The following is a 21,236-nucleotide window of genomic DNA, read 5'->3' as shown; positions in this document are numbered from 1 at the left end:
GGGGGGGGGGGGGGGGGGGGGCCTGGACAACGGCTTCCCAGAATACAGATCAAATCACAGAACACTTCTCAAAGTGAGCCCCCAAAACAAAGTCTCACATCAGGGCTTATATAGCCTTCTCCTGGCTCAGAGAATGTAACAACCTTATTGACCCACTGGCCAATCAAAAAGTATCTACTGAAAAACAAGCCTCCCACCACAGGCTTCAGGTGCACTTTAGCCTAGGGGCAGGGAAGATCTTCCAAATTTGCATTCCCATTACAGGATCTTTTTCAGGAGGTGATCAGTGGATTTGTTCAACCTCTATTTTGCCCTCTGGTTCTAAAACATCAGGGCAGTTTTCCTTGAGAATTTCTTGGAGGATGATTTCTAGGTTCTTTCTTTGATCATGGCTTTCAGGTAGTCCACTAATTTTTAAATTATCTCTCCTGGATCTATTTTCCAGGTCAGTGGTTTTTTTCCATGAGATATTTCACCTTGCTTTCTAGTCTTTCATTTGTTTGGATCTATTTAACAGCATCTTGATTTCTCATAAAGTCACTAGCTTCCATTTGCTCCAATCTAATTCTGAAGGAATGATTCTCCTCAGGGAGCTTTGAGATTCTTTTTTCATCTGGCAAATTTGGCTTTTTAAGGCACTGTTCTCCTCATTGGCTTTTTGAGCCTCTTTTGCCATTTGAGTTAGTCTATTTTTTAAGGTGTTATTTTCCTCAGTCAGGTTGTTGACTCTCATTTCATAATTTTCTTGCATCGTTCTCATTTCTCTTGCCAATTTTTCCTCCACTTCTCTTATCTGCATCTTAAGGTCCTCTATGGCCTGTAACCAGCTTGTATTTTTCTTGAAAGCTTTTGGTGCAGGAGTGCTGACTTCACTGTTGTCCTCCTGTTCCATGCTTTGATCCTTTTTGCCCCCCAAATAGGAGTGTAATGTTGGATTGCTTTGCTTAGTTTGCTTCTTTCCTTTGTCTGCTCATTTTGCCACTCAATTACTTGACTTTTGGGCTTTTTGCCACCAGAGGACTCTGACACCAGACAGGGGAACTTCATTCCAAATGCTGGGGTTTTCTCAGCTGCCAGAGGTATTAGTTGGGTGCCCTCTCTGAAGCCTCCACACGCTCTGGCAAGCTGGTCAAACACCCCAGAACCTCCACCATCTCACTTTGTCCTTAGCATCTATGTGTTGATAATTCTGGACCGCCATAGCTGCTGCTGATTTGGAGTCCCTCCAGCTGGTTGTTGGTCAGGCCCAACATGGGGCTAAAACCTCTGGCTCAGGGCTGGGTCGGCTCCCAGAGCGCTGCACTGGCCAATTCCTGCCGGCCTGCCAGGCTGTCCTCAGTGAGAAGTTAGCTTCTATATGTCATTTTGTGGGTTCTGTCCACATCTCTTCTTAAAAAGCTTCACTTGACTTTTCTATCCCCTCTAACTATTGTACTAGGCAGCATGGTACCATGGAAACAGAACTGGCTTTAAAGAACTTGGATTTAAATTCTGCCTCTGACAATTAATACCTGGTGAGGTCTAGGATAAAACACTTAACTGCTCTGAGATTTAGTATGCTTTTCTGGAAAATGTGGGATTAGAACTAGAAGGCTATTAAGCTCCCTTCCAGCTTTAAATCTATGCCATCACTTCCTTTCACAGCCAAATGCCTAGAAAAGGTTTTCTACACTCATTATCTTCATTTTCTCATGTCTCTCTAATTTTTTTCTCATTAAAATTTGTTTTAGAAAAAATTTTAATTTAAGTAATTTCCCAATATATCCTCCCTCCCTTCTCCCCCACCCCCAATACACCCTGTGCCTTCCTCGGAACATTTAATCAAGAAAAACCAAGAAAGCAACCACATATGACAGTGCTTATAGCATTCCACAGAAATCATCCCCCACCACAGAGAAAACACTTAAACATGCTTTTTGATTGACTGATGTATTAATATACATTTCAGTCAATTCTCCCTTGCAATCTGGTTACAAACCCCATTACTCAATTAAACTGTTCTATCTAGTGTGACCAAAATCTCTTAAATCCTAAATCCAATGACCTTTACTTGGTTCTTATTCTAGTTAACTTCTCTGCAACTTCTGACACTGTTGATTATTTACTCCTTACTATTACAGTGTGACCTTTGGCAATTCACTTCCCCTCTCTGAGTCAGTTTTCTCATATATAAAATGGAAGGATTAGACTAAACGATCTCTGAGGTCCCTTTCAGTCCTACAGTCATGATGCTCCATCTATACTCCTACTCACTGTGTGGGCTCCTGTGTCACTGGTGTTCCTATCTGCCTAATAGTTCCCTATAAATTTCCTCTAATAGATCTTCTATCTCCCACCCATTAAGCATGGGTGTTCCCTCAAACTCAGTCCTAGGTCCTCTTCTTTTTTTCTCTCTACCCTCTTTCACTTAGGGATTCCATAGATCCCATGGATTTATCATTACTATGCAGACGACTTCCAAATCAATATGTTCAGCCTAATATATTCCTCCAGACTATACTCCACTGCCAACTGCCTTTTGGACAGTCAAATAGATTTGGACTGAGACCGATAATCTCAAACTCAACGTGTCCAAAATGGAATTCATATTTTCCTACAAATTTCTGCCTCTTCCAATCTTCCCCATTTATTTCTGTGGAGGACTCATCTATCCTTACAGTCATTCAGGTTTGTAGTACTCCTAAATTCTTCATACTCTCTCATTCTGTGTCCAATCAATCACTAAATCTTATTGATTCTAACTGCACAGCATCACATTACTCTGGGTAGAACTCTTAACACCTCTCATCTTACCTATTGCAATAACTCCCTAACTGATCCCTCTGCTTTCAGAATCTTTCCTCCTTCACTCCATCCTCCACATAGCTGCTATGTTGATATTACTAAAACACAGATCTCACCATGTAAACTTCCTACTTCAAAATCTCTATCAGTCCCCTACTGCCTCTAACAACTAAATACAAACTCTAGTCTGGTATTTAAAGTCCTTCACTGTGGCTTCCCTCTACCTTTCTTATTTCATACTACTTACCTTTAGGAATTGTATTTCCCAGACAAATTGGCTAGTTAATTGCTGCCTGAACTGAATATGCCATTGCTCATCTTTATAACTAAACAAGATTATCCTCCACACCTGCAAAGCACTGCCTCCTCTGCTCTGCCCTTTAGAATCCGTATCTTTTCCAGGCTCAGCTCAGGTACCACTACTACCCTATCCTGAGGCATTTCATGATCTTCGCCTTGCTGTTCACCAAATAATTAGTACAACTCACCCTTCTAAAATTTCTTGGAATTTATTTATCTACTTATATGCTGTATTCTGCACCCCACCCACATGTAGGTCCATGTAAAGGCCAAGTTCCTTCGGTAAATTGTATTTTATTTTTGTCCTTACATACCCAATACCTAGCACCATATCTTGTTCATATTAAGTGTTTAATGTTTGCTGAGCTGAACTGAAATAGTTCTTTTCATAGTACATTGTTCAAAACTACTTTTTATCCCAGACTCATCCCCAATAATCTCTTAATTGTTACCTTCTTGTAGCTTACTCCAGTATCATCCTATCTTTCCCCTATAAAAGGTGAAAACGGCTTACTATGTGTTTGAATGAACTTTTTCTTTAAAGCAACACATGTTCTTTGTTATTTTAACAATTAACAAGAACTACTGGCTAGAAGTCCCATGGTAGTAGGCCAGCCAAAGTAGATTATATTAACATGCTTCTCATACGTAGGTTAAGATTTTAAAACTGTGTTGAAAGTTGTCTGGATTGTATGCAAGCAATGAATGAAAGTTTAGTTTTGTTTTTTTAAAGTTCTACAAGAAAGATTTTCCAATGAACTTTAGTATCTCTTCTAACATATATCCCCCCCCCCAAAGCAATAAAATGTTTTTCTCCAGTGAATTATTATATTTTGTTGTTAAAAAATAAATATGTATTTGATCTCTATAAAGGAATTTAAAGAAATACATCTGTCTGAATGTTGTGTGGAATAAAGAATTTGGAGTCAGAGTCCCTGGGTTTGAATCCTTCTCAGATACTTACTTCCCACCTTGTGTGACCTTGGGCAACACAACCTCTCTGGAGCTCAGTTTTCTCATATGTAAAATGAAGAGGGTTGAATTTGTTTACTTCTAAGGTCCTTTCTAGTTATAAACTTAAGAGCCTATGAAGCTTGTTTGTAACAATGTTTTCTGAGGTGAAAAGTCAACATTAAATAAAGCTAAAATCTAGTCACAACGAAGTCCAAGGGATATACAAATTGTTTTAGTCATGGAGTTTTGTTAAAATTAATACACATTATTAAAATCTCATTCTCACTCTGTAGGACCCAGAGATAAAACAAGCTGATGCCAAGGTTCTCTAGAGTAAGGGTAATGTAGTAAATGTAATCCTCACTTAAATTTCTAGATTTTTAGATGTGTGGTTTGGATAGAAAGTTTTAATAGTTTGTATTTGAGTTGTTAGAAAGTAAGAGGTAGAGACAGATGTAAGGGTTGTGATTCTATGGTAGGAAAAAAAAGTGTTTAGATTCAGTTCATCTTTCCTCTCTTTGCCTACAATACATTTAGCCAACACATTTATTATATTACAAAGTCTTATTCTAATATCACACTGGAGTACAGAGGTGATACTAGGTTCCTGAAGACTAAAACACCAGCAGAATGCAATCTCTGGCCATTCAATACAATTCAACAAACAATTATTGTGTGCCTTCAAGGTATAAGGTACTGGGGGCAAAAGAACAAAAAAAATCCATTCCCCGAAGAATATTATATTTTACTGAAGAACAACCATATATGTGTATATATATATATATATATATATATATACACACACATACATATATATATATTTATACATACACACATATATATATATTTATACACACACACATATATATATATATTTATATATATATACATATATATACATACATATATACAGAAAAGACAAACAGGGAGGGATAAAGCACTAACTGGGGAATTCTAGAAAGGCTTCATAGAGAAGGGTCGCCTAAGTTGAACCCTGAAGGAAGAACAAGATTCTAAGAGGTGGAGATGAAGACAGAGTACATTCTGGGCACTGAGGGAAAGGCATGGGGGGCAGGAGAGAGAGTATAATTTTTGGAGAGAGGCTGGTGGCCCAATTTCCTGAATATAGAGTTTATGAAGGAGAGTGACATGAAATAAACTTGGCAGGAGCCAAACTGAAAAGCCTTGGAGTATTGTCCTGGAACAGAATGTATTTCTATCACTCAAGCACCAAAAGTTTGGTCACCAAGTGAACAATATTTTTGGTCACAACAATTTATGAAGATTCTCAATTATAGAATAAAAAAAATTACAATCTGCATCAGCACAGAGAACATACTAACAAGACATTATTCAGTACTTTGAAATAACTAGGGACTAAATACATAGGATTAAACCAGAAATCTACTGTAGCAAGGAAGTGAAAATGTATTTTTTTCCTTTGGGTTATCTCCCAGAATATGCAAACCATTTTATCTTAGAAAATTCTGTTTCAAAGGAATTTTATCTGTTACATTACATGATTTTGTCTGAAAAATACAATCTAGTTTTATATGCTCTCAATAACTATTTTCAGAGCTTTGTTTCCTCATATATAAAAAATAAAATTGGAATAAATAGGTTCTAAGGCCACCTCTAAATAAAAACCTTAAAAGTGTTATATAAATGTAAATTACTATTATATTACTATGGTTTATATGTGTTATAAAAGAAGAAGCATGGGGATAGTATAAACCTGGGTTTCATTTTGCTTCTGACACTAGCTAGCTATGTGACCCTGACACAGTCATCTGAGACTTCTGTGCCCTATAACTTATTTACAAAGTCACTGAAGGGTTGCATTTATATTGGTGGAGGAGGTTTTCACATTCAAATTCCCCACACTCATGAAATTACATACACTTCACCTATGACATACAAAAGGCAACATTTAAAAGTTCACCAGGAAAAAATAAATATGAAGCCCATGAGGAAATGTGGAAGAACACATATGAGGTAATGCTGAGTGAAATCAGTAAGACTGGAACTACATATATAGCCTGGTAGGGGAAGGAAGGGAAACAAAGTACAATTGGAATGAGACAACTCCAGAAGGCTCATGATGGAAAGAGATATCCACATCCAGAGAAAGAGCTACAGAGTCTGAATGCAGATTGAAGCAAACTACTTGCTCTCTTTCTTTTTCGTTTTGTTTCCTCTTTCCCATTGTTCATTCCATTGGTTATAATCCGTCTTTACAATCTGACTAATGTTCAATGTGAAGGTATTTGTAGATTCTACATTTGACTGCATGCCACCATGGGGGGTAGGGGGGGGAGAAGGGTAGAAAATTTGAAACTCAAGGGATTGTGGAACTAAATGTTGTAAACTAAAAGTAAATAAATTAATAAAAAAGAAATAAAACTGTCAGGACATTTAAATACCAGTTCTGTGTAAAGTTCGATGGTCATACCTACAGGGGTATTTGGATGGGTTTATCAGTGAGTCATAGCTGTAATTGTTGCTGCCTATGATAATGCATTTATTTTTCTGTCATCTCAAGTCTCCTGAGTTCAATTCATTGAATAGTATGCATTTTTTATGTGTGCATCATGCCAAGTAAATTATCAAGTGACATTTAAAAAAAAGAATATTACATAGGCCTGGAAGAGAAAACAACACTATTTTTTTATTTGTTGTTTATCATTTTGTTTGGCTCTGCTTTTTTAAAGGTCAAGATATTGGAGCAAGATTTTGTCCTCTGTGTGTATTTATTTGACTTACTGTTTTAGCTCACAGTTACTGAATCTATAATTTTTTAGAAGTTTGAATAAACATTATAAGCAGTGTGGTGTGATGGCTTGAACCAGGATTCAAATTTTGCCACTGATACACGCTGTGTGGTCTGACTTAGCCTCTTAGTACTTTAGACAACTTTCTACAACTATAGAGAAGGTGCCAACCTGCAGAAGATATTTCCTCATTCAGAAGTTCTCTCTACTTGTGAAATAGAGACCTAAGTCCTTTTCCTCCTCCTACTCCAAGACTCAAAGTCAACTAGATTTAAGTCAGGAGCTCTCAAACTTTTTTTTCTTGCTCACAACACAGTATTATTTTCATTAAAAAAAAATGTTATTGATGGGGAAGCTAGGTGGTGCAGTAAATAAAGCACTGGCCCTGGAGTCAGGAGGACCTGAGTTCAAATCCAGCCTCAGACACTTAACACAAAGTTAGCCATGTGACCTTGGGCAAGTCATTTAACCCTAATTTCCCTACTTTCCCCCCTCCAAAAAGGAAAAAAAAGTTATTGTTAAAACAGTTTGTTGTTACTCTTCAGCTGTTTCAGTTGTGTTCAATTCTTTGTGACCTCTTATGTTTTTTTTCTTTTTTGAGAAAATAGTGGTGTGGTTTGTCATTTCCTTCTGTAGCTCATTTTATAGATAAGGAAACTGAGGCAAACAACATTAAGTGACTTGCCCAGGGTCACATAACTTCCTAACTCTAGCCCTGACATAGAGAGAGATCTACTATGTCACCTAACTGACTTTCAGTTTTTTACATCACCAGAATTTCTGCCAGTTCTCCTTCCTGTCTCCCAGAAACTCATTCCATATAACAAATAATATTTTTAAAAAGAAAAAATCATCAAAACTACCACTATATAAAAAATAATAAGACAATAAAAGCAATGTTGCTTTGAAGTACAATGAAGTACATCAAAGTACACTGATGGTTCTCCCACTCCTCTACAAGGGAGTTGGCAGGGATAGCTTTTCTTACCCCTTTCTTTGAGGCTAGGCTTGTTCTTTATCATATTATAACATTTATGTCTGGTTGTTTTATGGTACTTCTTTCTGTCTACCTTATAGTATATCTATTGTTATCCTGGCTCTGCTTATTTAATTCTCCATATTCATCATATTCATTTTTTACAGCACAGTAATATTCCATTATGGTCATGCACCACAGCTCTGATAGCCATTTCCCAATGACAGGCATTTACTTTGTTTCAAATGCTATGTTACCACAAAAAATGCTGTTATTCTAGTGCACAAGAGGGCTTATTCTTATCAATGACCTCTTGGGATCATAAGCCTAGTAGTGGCATCTCTAAGTCAAGAATATGGACGTTTTAGTTGCTATACTTGCATAATTCCAAATTGCTTTCCAGGACTATTGTACTGATTCACAGTTCCATCAACAATGCACTAGTTGGGGAAGCTAGGTGGCACAGTGGAGTCAGGAGGACCTGAGTTCAAATTTGGCCTCAGACACTTCACACACACACACACACACACACACACACACACACACACACACACACACAACTAGCCATGTGATCTTGGGCAAGTCACTTAACCCCAATTGCCCTACCTTCCTGCATCAAAAAAATAAATAAATAAAGCAAAAAAAAATGAACTAGTGTGCCTATCTTTTCACAATTCCTCTAACATTGACTATTCCCATTTTTTGGCATCTTACCTAAAGCACTGAACTTTATACATGAAGGAAATGAAGTACATTGAATGTTTACGTTGAGTACAAGAAGGGTTCCAGGGAAGTCATTGTTCCAGATCAATTATCTGGGCCTTGTGATTCCACCACCTCCCCTTCCCTCCTTTGCTCATCACTGTTTCCTATTTTACCTTCTTAGAACTCCTAACTAAGCAGATACTATTGAACTTTTCCCCATGCCAAACCTGAAACAGCAGAGAGCAAACTGCAGCTGGGGACAACAGTTTGGGAATTTTAATTTTACACCTGTCTAAACACATACGGTAACATGACATGTCCTTTGAGAACAAATCTGAAGGAAATAATAGTCTGTCTACATACTACATCTATTTTAAAATATAAGCCATTTGAAGGCATGACTATAAGGCTTAATGGTATACTGTAAGGTATCTGAGTTTGGTGACAGATATTAAAAAATGAGTCTCCCAAAGACATATCTGATGATGAAAATTATCATCCATTGTTTAGATGTCCAATTCTAATGAGCAGCTCCTATAATGTATTTTGACACCTAAAGTGGTGATATTCATTCATAGTCCCTACCCTAGGAACTACAAATCAATTTAATCTTTCCTGAGGATCATCAGTCTCATTTAATATGCTTACCTTACTGATGATATTACTGTAACAGCAAGCACCTTAGCATACTCAGGATGGCTGCTAGCACAGACCCTTTGATCTGCTTTACTAAAGGAAAGCAACTTTAAAGGGGTCAACAATATTTATATATATATATATATGCATACATATATGTATACACATATATACACACACATATATCATTCACTTAGTTCAGTGGAAAAAATAAACACCCTGAACTTCAGAAAATACAAACAGAAATTACAACAGACAAAAAATACAGACAGAGAAAATAAGACAATTCAGCAGACAGGGCTTCTAGCTGTTTGACCATTACATCCATACCTAGTTAGTTACCATAGAGAGAAGCACCAACATCTGGATTTTCAAAGCCAGGGGGCTCAATGGCTACCCAGAGTCTCATCTGGACAAATAATACAACTCTTCCCATAAGTGAGCCCCAAAGCAAAACCTCACCTCAGAATATATATATATATATATATACCCTTCTTCAGGGTCAGAGGACATCACAACCATCATGACCCACTGCCTAATTACAAAGTAACAAAAGGTATGGGCCTTCCTGAAAAACAAGCCTCCCTCCAATCAAACCCCTCCAGTTGGGTACCACTTGAGGTCCATTAAGGGACAGGGAAGATCTTTAAATTTCCTTACCATACAGTTACACAATGGAGGAGATTATGAAATCAAAGAACTATCCTGGAAAACATCTTGCCTCCTCTCAGGTACCATTCTCAATGCCATGTCAATCTCTAGAGCCAATCTTTGCTTTACCCACCCTTGAACATGTACTACTTGTCACCTTCACAGTGATATGTTTGTGTAATAACCCTTTCAGTGGGTTATTTCATACAAAAGACATAAAAGAAGTGGTAAATGTATATATTTACATACAATTTGAAGCAGAAGCTGCAGAGCCCATTAACAACATGTGAGTTTGTTGAAGCAATTTCCACTGCCATTAGTATATACTAGATTAGAACCTACATCACCAATATGCACCTAACCTATGAGAAGTGAATCTTCTTTTCATCATAATGAAGATATTTTTCATATCAAAGATATAAAGGACAGATAATTCTAAAAATAATCCAGTGAAAAGTTAACTCCAAAAATGAACAAACTAACATAAATTACTCATCAATCTAATGTTCTAAGTCTAAAAGTTTAGCCCTAGCATTATCAGACAACAAGAAACAAATAGGGATTCTATGTTAGAGAAACACAGCTCTGGTACAAAGGACTGCAGTTCAGAAATAATACAGTTCCTTTATTCCATCCTTAGGCTTCCCAAATCAGTTTGCTGATCAAAGAAGAAAATGCTCATATATATGCAAGTCAGTATATATCTTTCCACTTTAAAGATCTGGTACAACCATATACCAAAATAAAGTCAAAATGGGTTCACAATTTAGATATAAAGGCTGATATTATAAGTAATCTGGGAGAGCAAGGAATAGTCTCTCAGATTTATGTAGAAGGGAAGAATTAATGACCAAGTAAGAGACAAAGAGCATTATAAAATGTAAAATGGATAATTCTGATTACATTAAATTTAAAAGTTTTTGTACAAACAAAATCAATGCAACCAAGATTAGGAGGGAAGCAGAAAATTGGGAAAGAATTTTTACAACCAGTGTCTCTGATAAAGGCCTCATTTCTAAAATATATAGAGAAGTGAGTCAAATTTATAAGAATACAAATTATTTCCCAATTAATAAATGGTCAAAGGATATGAACAGGAAGTTTTCAGAGGAATAAATTAAAGACATCCATAATCATATGAAAAAATGCTCTAAATCACTATTGATTAGAGAAATGCAAATCAAAACAACTCTTAGATACCACATCTTACCTGTCATATTGGCTAACATGACAAAACAGGAAAATGATAAATGCTGGAAAAGATGTAGGAAAATTAGGACACTAATGCATTGTTAGTGGAGTTGTGAACTGATCCAGTGATTCTGGAGAGCAATTTGGAACTATGCCCAAAGGGCTATAAATAAGTACATACCCTTTGACCCAGAGATACCATTTCTAGGGCTGTATCCCAAAGACATCATGGAAAGGGGAAAAGAACCCATAAGTACAAAAATATTTATAGCAGCTCTTTTTGTGGTGGCAAAGAAGTAGAAATCAAAGGGATGCCCATCAATTGGGGAATGGCTAAACAAGTAGTGGTATATGAATGTAATGGAATACTATTGTGCTATAAGAAATGATGAGCAGATGGACTTCATAATAACCTGGAGAGACTTCTATGAACTGATGCTTAATGAGATGAGTAGAACCAAGAAAATACTGCACACAATTACTGACACATATCTATGATGACTAACTTTGATAGACTTGGCTCTTCTCAGCAACACAAGGTTCTAAGACAACTCCAAAAGACTCATTATGGAAAAGGCTATCCACATCCAGAGAAAGAATTACAGAGTCTGAATGCAGATTGAAGCAAAAGCAAACTATTTGCTCCCTTTTTTTTGTTTTGTTTCTGCTTTCTCATGGTTCATTCCATTGGCTATATCTTCTTTATAACCTGACTACTGTGAATATATGTTTAATGTGAAGGGATACATAGAAACTATATGAGATTACATGCCATCTTGTGAGGGAGGAGGGTGAGAAAATTTGGAACTCAAAAACTTGTGGAACTAAAAATGAATAAATTTAAAAGGAAATAAAAACATATTTCCATGTTAACCATGTTATAAAAGAAAACTGAGACAAAATAATAAACCCAAGAAAAATAAAGACAGTTAAAAAAAAAAGACCTGGTACAGAATAGAACTAATATGGCTTCTTTAAAAAGTCTTTGGTATCTTTGCAACAACATTGCAAAAAGTCGTTCCTTCCCTTCTTTCCTTTCTCCCTACTTTCTTCTTTCCTTACTCCTCAATATTTCTACCCACTGGAGCACCACACAACCTCGACATGTCTCAACCAAGTATACAAACCTTTCCAACCTCCCCTTCCCATCCCCATCACATCCAAAGAAAACTCTGATTCTCTTTCTTGGTCTGCTATTTTTATCACTGACATCACCGTTTACTCAGTCTTCCATATTTGAACTTTGGTATTATCTTTGACTCTTATTCTCTTCTTACCTTATAATATCCTTACTTTGTGATATCTAACTTTGATACCTCTGTAAACAGTATTACTATTCCCCCAGTCACCCTGGCTTACAACCTTGACTATCATCCTTATCCATTATTCCACATGTCCCATTAATTACCAAAATTTTGTTGATTGTACCTCTTAAATTTCTCTCATATCCAATTCCTTTTATTCACCATACAGGTTACAACCACTCTAGTTATGAGTTTTGTAATTTCTCACCTTGACTATTATAATAACCTCCTACAGGGCTTTTCTGTCTCTAAAACTGAATTGGATCAATGATCACATTATTCAATTTTTTACCATCTCACATTCATTTTACACTTCAACAGAACTGTCTAATACAGTGTTATTATCAGGTCCTTCCACTACTCCAGGGTCTTCAGTGATTACAAATTTCTGGAGACATTAAAGTTAAATTCCTGGCCCTGATATTCAAGGCCTACCATAATCTGTCTCCAGCCTAGAACAAATCCATTTCTCCTTGATCCCAGATGGCAAAAGTAGCAGCAATCAGTGGAAATTGCAAAGAAGGAAATTTCGGCTAGGTACAATGAAGAGCTTCCTAATAATTAAAGTTGATCATGAGAAAAGGTTGAAAAGTCTTCCCTCAGCAGTAGAGATCTTTAAGCAAAGACTAGATTGTCATGTGTTATATTGTAGAGATCTTTTTTTTAGGAATGAGTTGAACTAAATGTCTCAGGACAGGGATGGGGAACATTTTCATTTTGGAAGGCTGCATTAATATTTAGCTGTAATCAAATAAGGCTATATTCAGGAAACTTCAATTAGACATACTTAAAAATGTACATTATTTTGTACAAATCTAACTACTATATTCTTAATTTCAAAAAATGAAAACTGTTCATTTTAAAGTTAATTAACCTTTTAATATCTTTGTTGTGTCTGCTTTTTGTTGGAAAATATTTTAATACTTGGTTGAAGTAAGGAGGTCCATGGTTTCAGTTTATCCTCTAAATGAATATCAATCATTTGGAACCTTAGAGGCATATTGATTTGGTCAGGTAGGAGAATGTAGATACACAGTAATAAGTGGTTGGAAAGCAATTTTTGAGCATGTTGTCAAAGGCATGGGTATTCTACTGCATTTTTCTGTATTTTAATTGGATCTTCCTTAGCAAGAAACAATGAATTTAAAATGTCACCTACTGAGAGTTAAATTCATTCCATTTATAGTTCTTTAGGTGCCTTGGTGATATCAATTAGGTGAGGCTGAAATGCTAATTTGAGTGTGATGTCATGATCCTCAAAATCAGTGAATCTTTCGTTATATTCTCCCAATTAATAGGTCTATGTGTAATAGTAATGGTAATTTGAAGACCTCTGATTTGAAGATTTTCCCTGCCCCCTAAAAGGTTGAATGTAATTACGCCGAGCCTGTGGTAAAAGGAGCTTGCTGAACCGTGGAATGGAGCCCACAGAAAGCTGGGAGTCATAGCAGTTAGAGTTGGAGGGAGGAGAGGATGCATCCAGGGAGACAGCTAGACTTGTGAGTAAATATTTGTTTGTATGAAGGCAAAAGGATGATGTGGCTTCATGCTGTGCTATGGTATATTAACTTCTTTGCTACTATGATGGATTTGATTTTCTGGTATCTGAATAAATGTTTTGCTTCTGTCCTATATAAGGAGAGTCTGTTATATTTTTTAAATTGAGCACTATGCGGGCATATTCACAGCACTGTTGGTGCTGTGAATATTATGTTTGTGCTACACTGTAACAGCTGTATGTTCTTCAGATGATTCACATATATCATTCTGCTCATCAATGACCTTTGCTAACTGAAAAATATTCATCTGAAATTTCCTTTTGATGAAGAAGTGTTTTGAAAAAAGCTTTTTTCAAAATGCTTGGATTTTTTTGCCACATCTCAGAGATAGACTTAGTTTTTACCTTACAAAGAAATATTCAAGTCATTTTGATTTGCCGTGTTATGACACAGAGAAATACAGCAGTCCTACAGAAATCTTCTCTCAATAATTCATTCAATGATTTTGTTCTTCATAAAATTTAACTATGTGCTCTCACAGAGATAAAATTTTGCCTAACATCTGTCCCTGCTATAGACAATGCACTTTAGAATGATACAGCAAATCAACACTGAATACCTCATCATTTACCTTTAGCATATTAAGAAACTGACAATGCCATACTACATTTGCACAAATAAAGCTAACAACACTTACAACTTGTTGCAAAGTGTCACTTAAAATAGTTTTAGCACAAAGATTTTGCTGATGCAAGATACATTTAAAAGAAATGAAAGCATTTGGATCTGTTACTTTTTTTAACTGTGCAATAGACTCTTCATGTTTTCCTGTCATGAAAAGTACAACATCTATACATATACTCACTAAATTTACCAAATTCAGTCCAACTTCATGACATTTATCTTGAAAATTGTTGAAGATATCTATCCATGTATTTTGTTTGCAAGAGTGCCCAAAGTGAATAAGTCTTCACGGCAAAAAAAAAAAAAAATCCTCTGTTATGTCCCCAAAGAAGTACAAAACCTATGCTGAGTCAGTAGTATCAGTTGATTCATCCAAAGCTATTGAATAATACATATTTTCCTTTTGAAGTGTTGAATGAAGTTGTTCTGTTAAGTTGAAGGTTTATTCATGCTGCCAATCAGGTTCTCCTTGAAAGAGTCAGGTGTTTGTACTTTGAAATATTATTGGTGTCTAAGCATCTTACAGCTTTGACAATGCATTCTTTCACAATTTCTGCATCATTTGATGGCTTCCCTTTTTCCCCAAGTATATAAAGTGACTTTATAAGTTGCTTCAGTTGCATAATTTCCAGGTTTTGTTGCAGCTTGAAGAATCTGTCTTTGCTTTTTCTTTTAATCTTTTAATTTCTGCAATACAACCTTTCACACCTCCCTCTCTAATTTAAAATATTTGTGGTCTTTATGAGTGTTATAATGCTGATGAGCACTGAATTTCTTTAATGCTGATACTGTATTACCACAAAGCAAGTAAATCATGTCATCTTTTGCAGAAACAAGATAATATTTCCCAATCCTCATTTAAAAATCTGTTTTCTTCCTTCACCATTCCCTTGGTCTTCTTTGACATGATAAGCTATTAAGGTGGCAGGATTAAAAAATACTTCCGAGCTGTGCAACTATTCACAAATTCCATTACAAAAAGAAACCCCCCACCACTGTCAAAAGCTGATAAGAGACTGGCATACTCAATCCCATAATCTCTCACCAACCAACCTTGTTTAATAGTGGCACCAGTCAGGCAGGGAAAGTTAGAACTAAAGAATGAATGTAGCAGCTGTCAATTTAGCCCTTATAGCTTACTAATGTCCTAATTGGGCTGGTCAATCTGCAAAGATTTCATTAGAACTTACTTTTTCTTTGGTATTTTAAATGTGTTCATTTTAAAAAATAAAATAAAAATATAAAAGACAAACAAAAATGTATTAATAAAAATAAAAGAATTTGTTCTGTAAAATTTGGATTCAGTCAAAAAGCCACACTTACAAACCCAGAAGGCCACACATAGGGTTAAGATTGTAGGTTCCCCACCCCTGTCCAAGAAGGTCACTTCAAACTCTTAGATTCTGTGAGCTATAAAGAATTACTGCCTCATACATCCATCTTTATAATACATATTTTAGAGGGATCAATAGATTTAGGATGATCTATATTTGCATCAAGAATATTCTTGAAAAAAGAACAAATTGTTTTCTATAGCTGATCACATCTATGTAATTAAAAATTTGATAAAAAGTTAGAGAATATAAAAGTTCATTGTTTGCTGACCATAGAAAAGCATTTGACAAAATACAGAAATATGCAACCTTTTTTCCTATATATTATCTCTGATTAATATGCTAAGGTTATACAAGAGTCTTGGATACATGTCATTACAGAGAAAATGCCTCAACAGGTAAGACATAAAATGTAATCTGGCTGAAGTTGTCTATTGCAGTCAAATCTTTACAAAGAGTCTACATGAGAGAGTTCCTATAGAATATCCACTATAACACATTCAATAAATAGTCATCTAACCTTTGCTTGAACACTTTCAATGAGGAAGGAAGCTGTCACCTCATAGGGCAGATCATTCCACTTAGCATAATTTTAATTGTTAGAAAGTTTATCTTTAAACAAGCCTATATGTGCCTCTTTGCAAACCTCTATACCTCCAGCTTCATCCCCTGGGTCAAAATAGATCAAATCTAATCCATTTTCAAAATGACAGCTTTCTGAGTCCTTTAAAAAAGCTATCATATTCTTCCTGAGTGTTTTCTTCTCTAAGTTAAACATCCCCAGTTTCTTCAAACTATCCTTGTATAAACCATGCTCAATTCCCTTCAGCATTCTGGTGGCTCTTCTCTGAATAATATCTAGTTTATCAACATCCTTCTAAAATATGGTGCCCCAAACTGAACATAATACTCCACATAAAGTTTGATCATGACAGAGTACAGCATAACTATGAAGTGTCCTTTTTTCTGGAAGATATATTGTTCTTAATATAGCCCAGTACTACAATAGTTTTTTAGCTGTCACATCCTATTGCTGAATCCTAATGAGTTTGTAGTCGATTAAAAACTCCCACATCTTTTTCAGGTAAACTTCTGTCTAACCATGCTCCTCTATCTTATACTTATAAAATCAACTTCTTAAACCCAAGTATATGACTGCACTGATCCATATTGAATTTCATCTTGTTAATACAGACCCAAAATTCATCATTACCTGATCATAACAAAATACATAAAAGACAGCTAGAATCTCTAATATTTATAATAATGAGGATCACAATAGTAATTCCCATTTACATAAGTGCATAAAGGTTTATAATCATCTTGTAAAATAGGTAGTACAAACATTATATCCATTTTAGAAATGATGAAACAGAGAAATTAAGTATCTTGTCCATCATCACACAGTATCCAATGTGTAATTTGAATCTTAGACTCCTGACTTTACATCCACTACTTTTAAAGCTCTGATACCTCTAGACAAAGAAAGTATTAAAAATAGATAAAAGTGGGGTGGCTAGGTGGCACAGGGAATAGAACACCTGTCCTGGAGTTAGGAGGACCTGAGTTCAAATCCGGCCTCAGACACTTAACACTTACTAGACATGTGAGCTTGGGCAAGTCGCTTAACCCCAATTGCCCTGCCCTCCCCCCTCCAAAAAGCAAAAAAAAAAATTTTAAATAAAAATGGATAAAAGTACTCTAAAACTGTTGCTGCATGGGAAGCTGAAGAGGAAGTGGTATGACGAATGCACAGGGTGGTCAATCAAAATGAAATATGTAAAAACAGAACAAATTCCTATACAAAATAATTTCTACTACACAAAGAGTAGCAAGGTGGCACAGTGGATAGACTAGAGAGTCCAGTTTGTAGTCGGGAAGACCTGAGTTCAAATCTAGCTTCAGACCTTACTAGCTGTGTGACCCTGGGCAGATCATTTAACTCTGTTTTGTCTCAGTCTCCTCATCTACAAAATGAACTGGAGAAGAAAATGGCAAGCCAAACCAGCATCTTTACCAACAAAACCCTGAATATTATCACAAAGAGTCAGACACAACTGAAATGATTGAACAACAATACAGAAAAGCTAAAAGTAATGGATGAGTGATTAATGAAACTAAAATATGGAGGAGACAGCAAGCAATCCAGACAAAAGTAAAGGGCATTAATAATCCAGATCACTGATACAGAGTCTAAATTGCTGACAATTATGTTATAAAGTCATATTTCTACTCCTGAGAACAGTGGTATCTCCATGCATTAGCACCACTAGCAACTAATATATTTGATATAATATATGATGCTATGGCTATGGAATAGTGCTAAATTTCAATACTGAGAGTACACTCAATTGTCAGTTTATATAATAGCAATATAAACAAATGTATGTGTAAGTCTTTTTTAAGTTGACACTACCATAAAACATGTCAACTAACAATTTGGATACAGGTGGTAATTGTTTTAGGTAACTCCAGAAATATCATGCTTAGATCAATCCTAGTAAGCTGCATTATATTCTGAATAGGAAAGGGCCCTGTTTAGTAAAAGCAACATTTAATTAAAAAAATAATGGATAATTACAAACCGAATTTTCTTCTTCCTCTTCCAGTTCTCGTTGCTGTTCTTCATGTCTTTTGGCCTTTATTTCCATAGCTTCTGTGATCAGGTCTCTTAAAATTGATACTGCCTTGGCATTCTTGATAAAAGGATGCTAGAAAGGTAAAATTGTACAGCATAAATACAACAGATTTCTCTTAATTCCATCTAATAGATGTTAAAAATAACATGCAAATGTCAATCAGGATCATATGCCTCAATTGTAAACATTTTTTGGTATTTCTTGTATAAAAGTAATTAAAAGCATAGGTTAACAGAACAAATAATCTTTCAGCTGCTCTGGAACTAAAGATTTTGTGTTTGTGTTTGTGTTTATATATATTTTTAAAAAACCCATCAAAATACAGGAAAATGCAACCATGTACTTTACAATTGCATTATATTTAAAGAGTATAATTGTCCAAAGGAAGTGGGCATTAGGTAGTAAATAAAACAGACTAGTGATTGTATGACATATAAAAATAAACCTATTCTAATATTCAGTTACAGTATTTAATTAATCTTAACAAGCTGACAGCACAAATTAGTAGTCAAAAGAAGAGCAACCATTTTTGTTGCCTCTTTCAGCAGACTTGTGTTTTAATATGTCTTGAGTAACGTAATCATCTCCAATAGTGAAATATGAAACAGTCAAAAAAAGAAACAACTGTTTCTTATAGCAAACAAACACTGTCCTTATTTCTAAACTATTTAAAACAATTTTATTTCTTTCATAGCACACATAAACAGGATATATGTTGTATGTGTACCTTACCATGCTAAGATCCACTAAACTGGCTGTATAGTAATTAAGGCATGTGTATCTCCCATGCCTCTGAAAAACATTAAAAGTCCATCAGGAGAGAACATACAGCTCTACTGGTAGTGTGGGAAAGCAATAGTGCTTTGGGGGAAAGGGAAAAGTGAATAATTTAGCTTTGAAATTTTATTTTTATGCTTACATATGAAGAAGCATTTGTTCTAATACATATCAGCAAAACCCTTTTAAGATACTGCTTAAAGAATTAACTACATTATTAAAAAACTCTCAAAGATGAAAACATTTTCAAAGACTATAGAAAAGAATATAAATGCTGGAAGGGCATATTCAATAGTGCACTGTTATGACAGATGAGGAATGGAAAAAAGCCACTGGTAATGCCTTTTCAGTAAAGTGGTAGATTAATGAAGAGGGGCTACATTTTATATATACTAATATCATTAGCCATAGAATTATAAAATCACAGATTTTAAGTTGAAAGGCATCTAGCCCACCCCTTCATTACACAGACGAGGAAAAGTGAAGTCCATAAAGGTGAAGTCATTTGCTGAAAGCCACACAGGTAACGTGCTAGAATTAGCAGGTCCTTGGACTTGGAAGTCAATGCTCTTTCCATTACTCCTCAAGGGTGTAAACCGTTCCAGTTTTGTCCCTTTAACTCTAGTGCATAGAACAGTGACTGCTAAATAGAAGGCACTTGATTGCTGAAATGACTAAATGATACCATGCTTCTTCCCCCAAAAATCAACTCATTGGTTGTCAAAGACTACACATTCAGGGTACCACCCGTAAAATGATATTTGTACAATATACACAATGACAACAACAATATAAAGAAAGCTAACATGCAGAGGCAACACAACTCTGGTCAAATATAACAATTAATGTTCATACTATATTGTCAAAGTTAAAGGACACATCTGTCTGTTAACAATCAATAAACTTCTGGAATTTGTACTTTTTTTTTTTTTGCTTTTTAGAGGGTGGAAGGTAGGGCAATTGGGGTTAAGTGACTTGCCCAAGGTCACATGGGTAGTAAGTATTAAGTGTCTGAGGCCACATTTTAACTCAGGTCCTCCTGACTCCAAGGCCGGTGCTCTATTCACTGTGCCACCTAGCCACCTGGGAATGTACTCTTTAAGTGGTTTGTTTGGGTGTCTGTTGGGTAGTATCTGTTGTGTCAAAACAAAGTGTATCATAAATAAAACAAAATAAATGCTTGTGCATGAACTAAACATTATGTGATTCTAGCAATCTCTTTCATCCTTTGCCAATATCACCAAAGAAATAGAAGTGGGCAACAACAATCCACAACCATAATGTTTCATTAGTCATGATGACCACAAAGATTTATCAACTGGTGGTCAACCTTCTGGTGATGGAATTTTCTGTACTTAACTGTTGTCAGCTTCTGAAGCAATAGATACAATCTGTTGATAGCCTACATTTAAGGCCTTTTCTAGCTTTGCAAAACCTACCAAAGCTTTTTCCTTACTGGTGAAATCCTCAAGAACCATACACATTTATGATAAAATGGTTTCACTATATTCAGCATGGCATAGACTATATGAAGAGTTCTTCTCTATATTCATTTGTTCAAAAAACATTATTTAGTAAGCTTAGTCCAATGTTTACAAAGCACCATAGTTGATTCTATGGGGGATACACATACTCACACACACAGATACACTTGTAAAAAATAGAAAATGTTTCTTTTCCTTTAGAAAGTTACAAATGAGCTGGAAAAACAAAATAAGTATGTAAGCAAAGGATTTGGAGTTTAAGAGAGACTCTGAAATGCCTAGCTGGATGACTTTTTACCCTCTCTGAGCTAGTTTCTGAGTCTGTAAAACAGAGATAATAGCACCTACTTCATAGGATTACACTAAAGATTATGAAAGGATTACAGGCATAAAACACTCGATAAAACTTTAAAGTACCGTGTGTGTGTGTGTGTGTGTGTGTGTGTATGTGTGTGTGTGTGTAAAATCACAGTTCACACAATCAAGAGAGTTAAGATTATAAAATGAAGGGAGAAAATCTGGTGATTTTTTGGCCAGAAAGGCTAAA

At 35.6% G+C, this 21,236-nt stretch overlaps 1 protein-coding gene across 5 annotated transcripts in view; it reads right to left on the bottom strand.

The window, feature by feature from the left end:
* The window catches only part of STK3 (serine/threonine kinase 3), a 468,999-nt gene that overhangs the window by 179,018 nt on the left and 268,745 nt on the right, over positions 1-21,236 (bottom strand). For all 5 annotated transcript variants that reach the window (XM_069080955.1, XM_069080960.1, XM_069080958.1 and 2 more), the window contains one exon: positions 18,375-18,500. In XM_069080955.1, coding sequence (XP_068937056.1) covers positions 18,375-18,500 — 126 coding nt within the window. The remainder of the gene's footprint in view (positions 1-18,374; positions 18,501-21,236) is intronic.

This window comes from Petaurus breviceps, unplaced genomic scaffold, assembly GCF_028583685.1.
Source record: "Petaurus breviceps papuanus isolate PSGF00001 unplaced genomic scaffold, PetGlider_PUasm1.0 98, whole genome shotgun sequence".
Classification (NCBI taxonomy): domain Eukaryota; kingdom Metazoa; phylum Chordata; class Mammalia; order Diprotodontia; family Petauridae; genus Petaurus; species Petaurus breviceps.
This window is presented reverse-complemented; position numbering and strand designations above follow the sequence as displayed.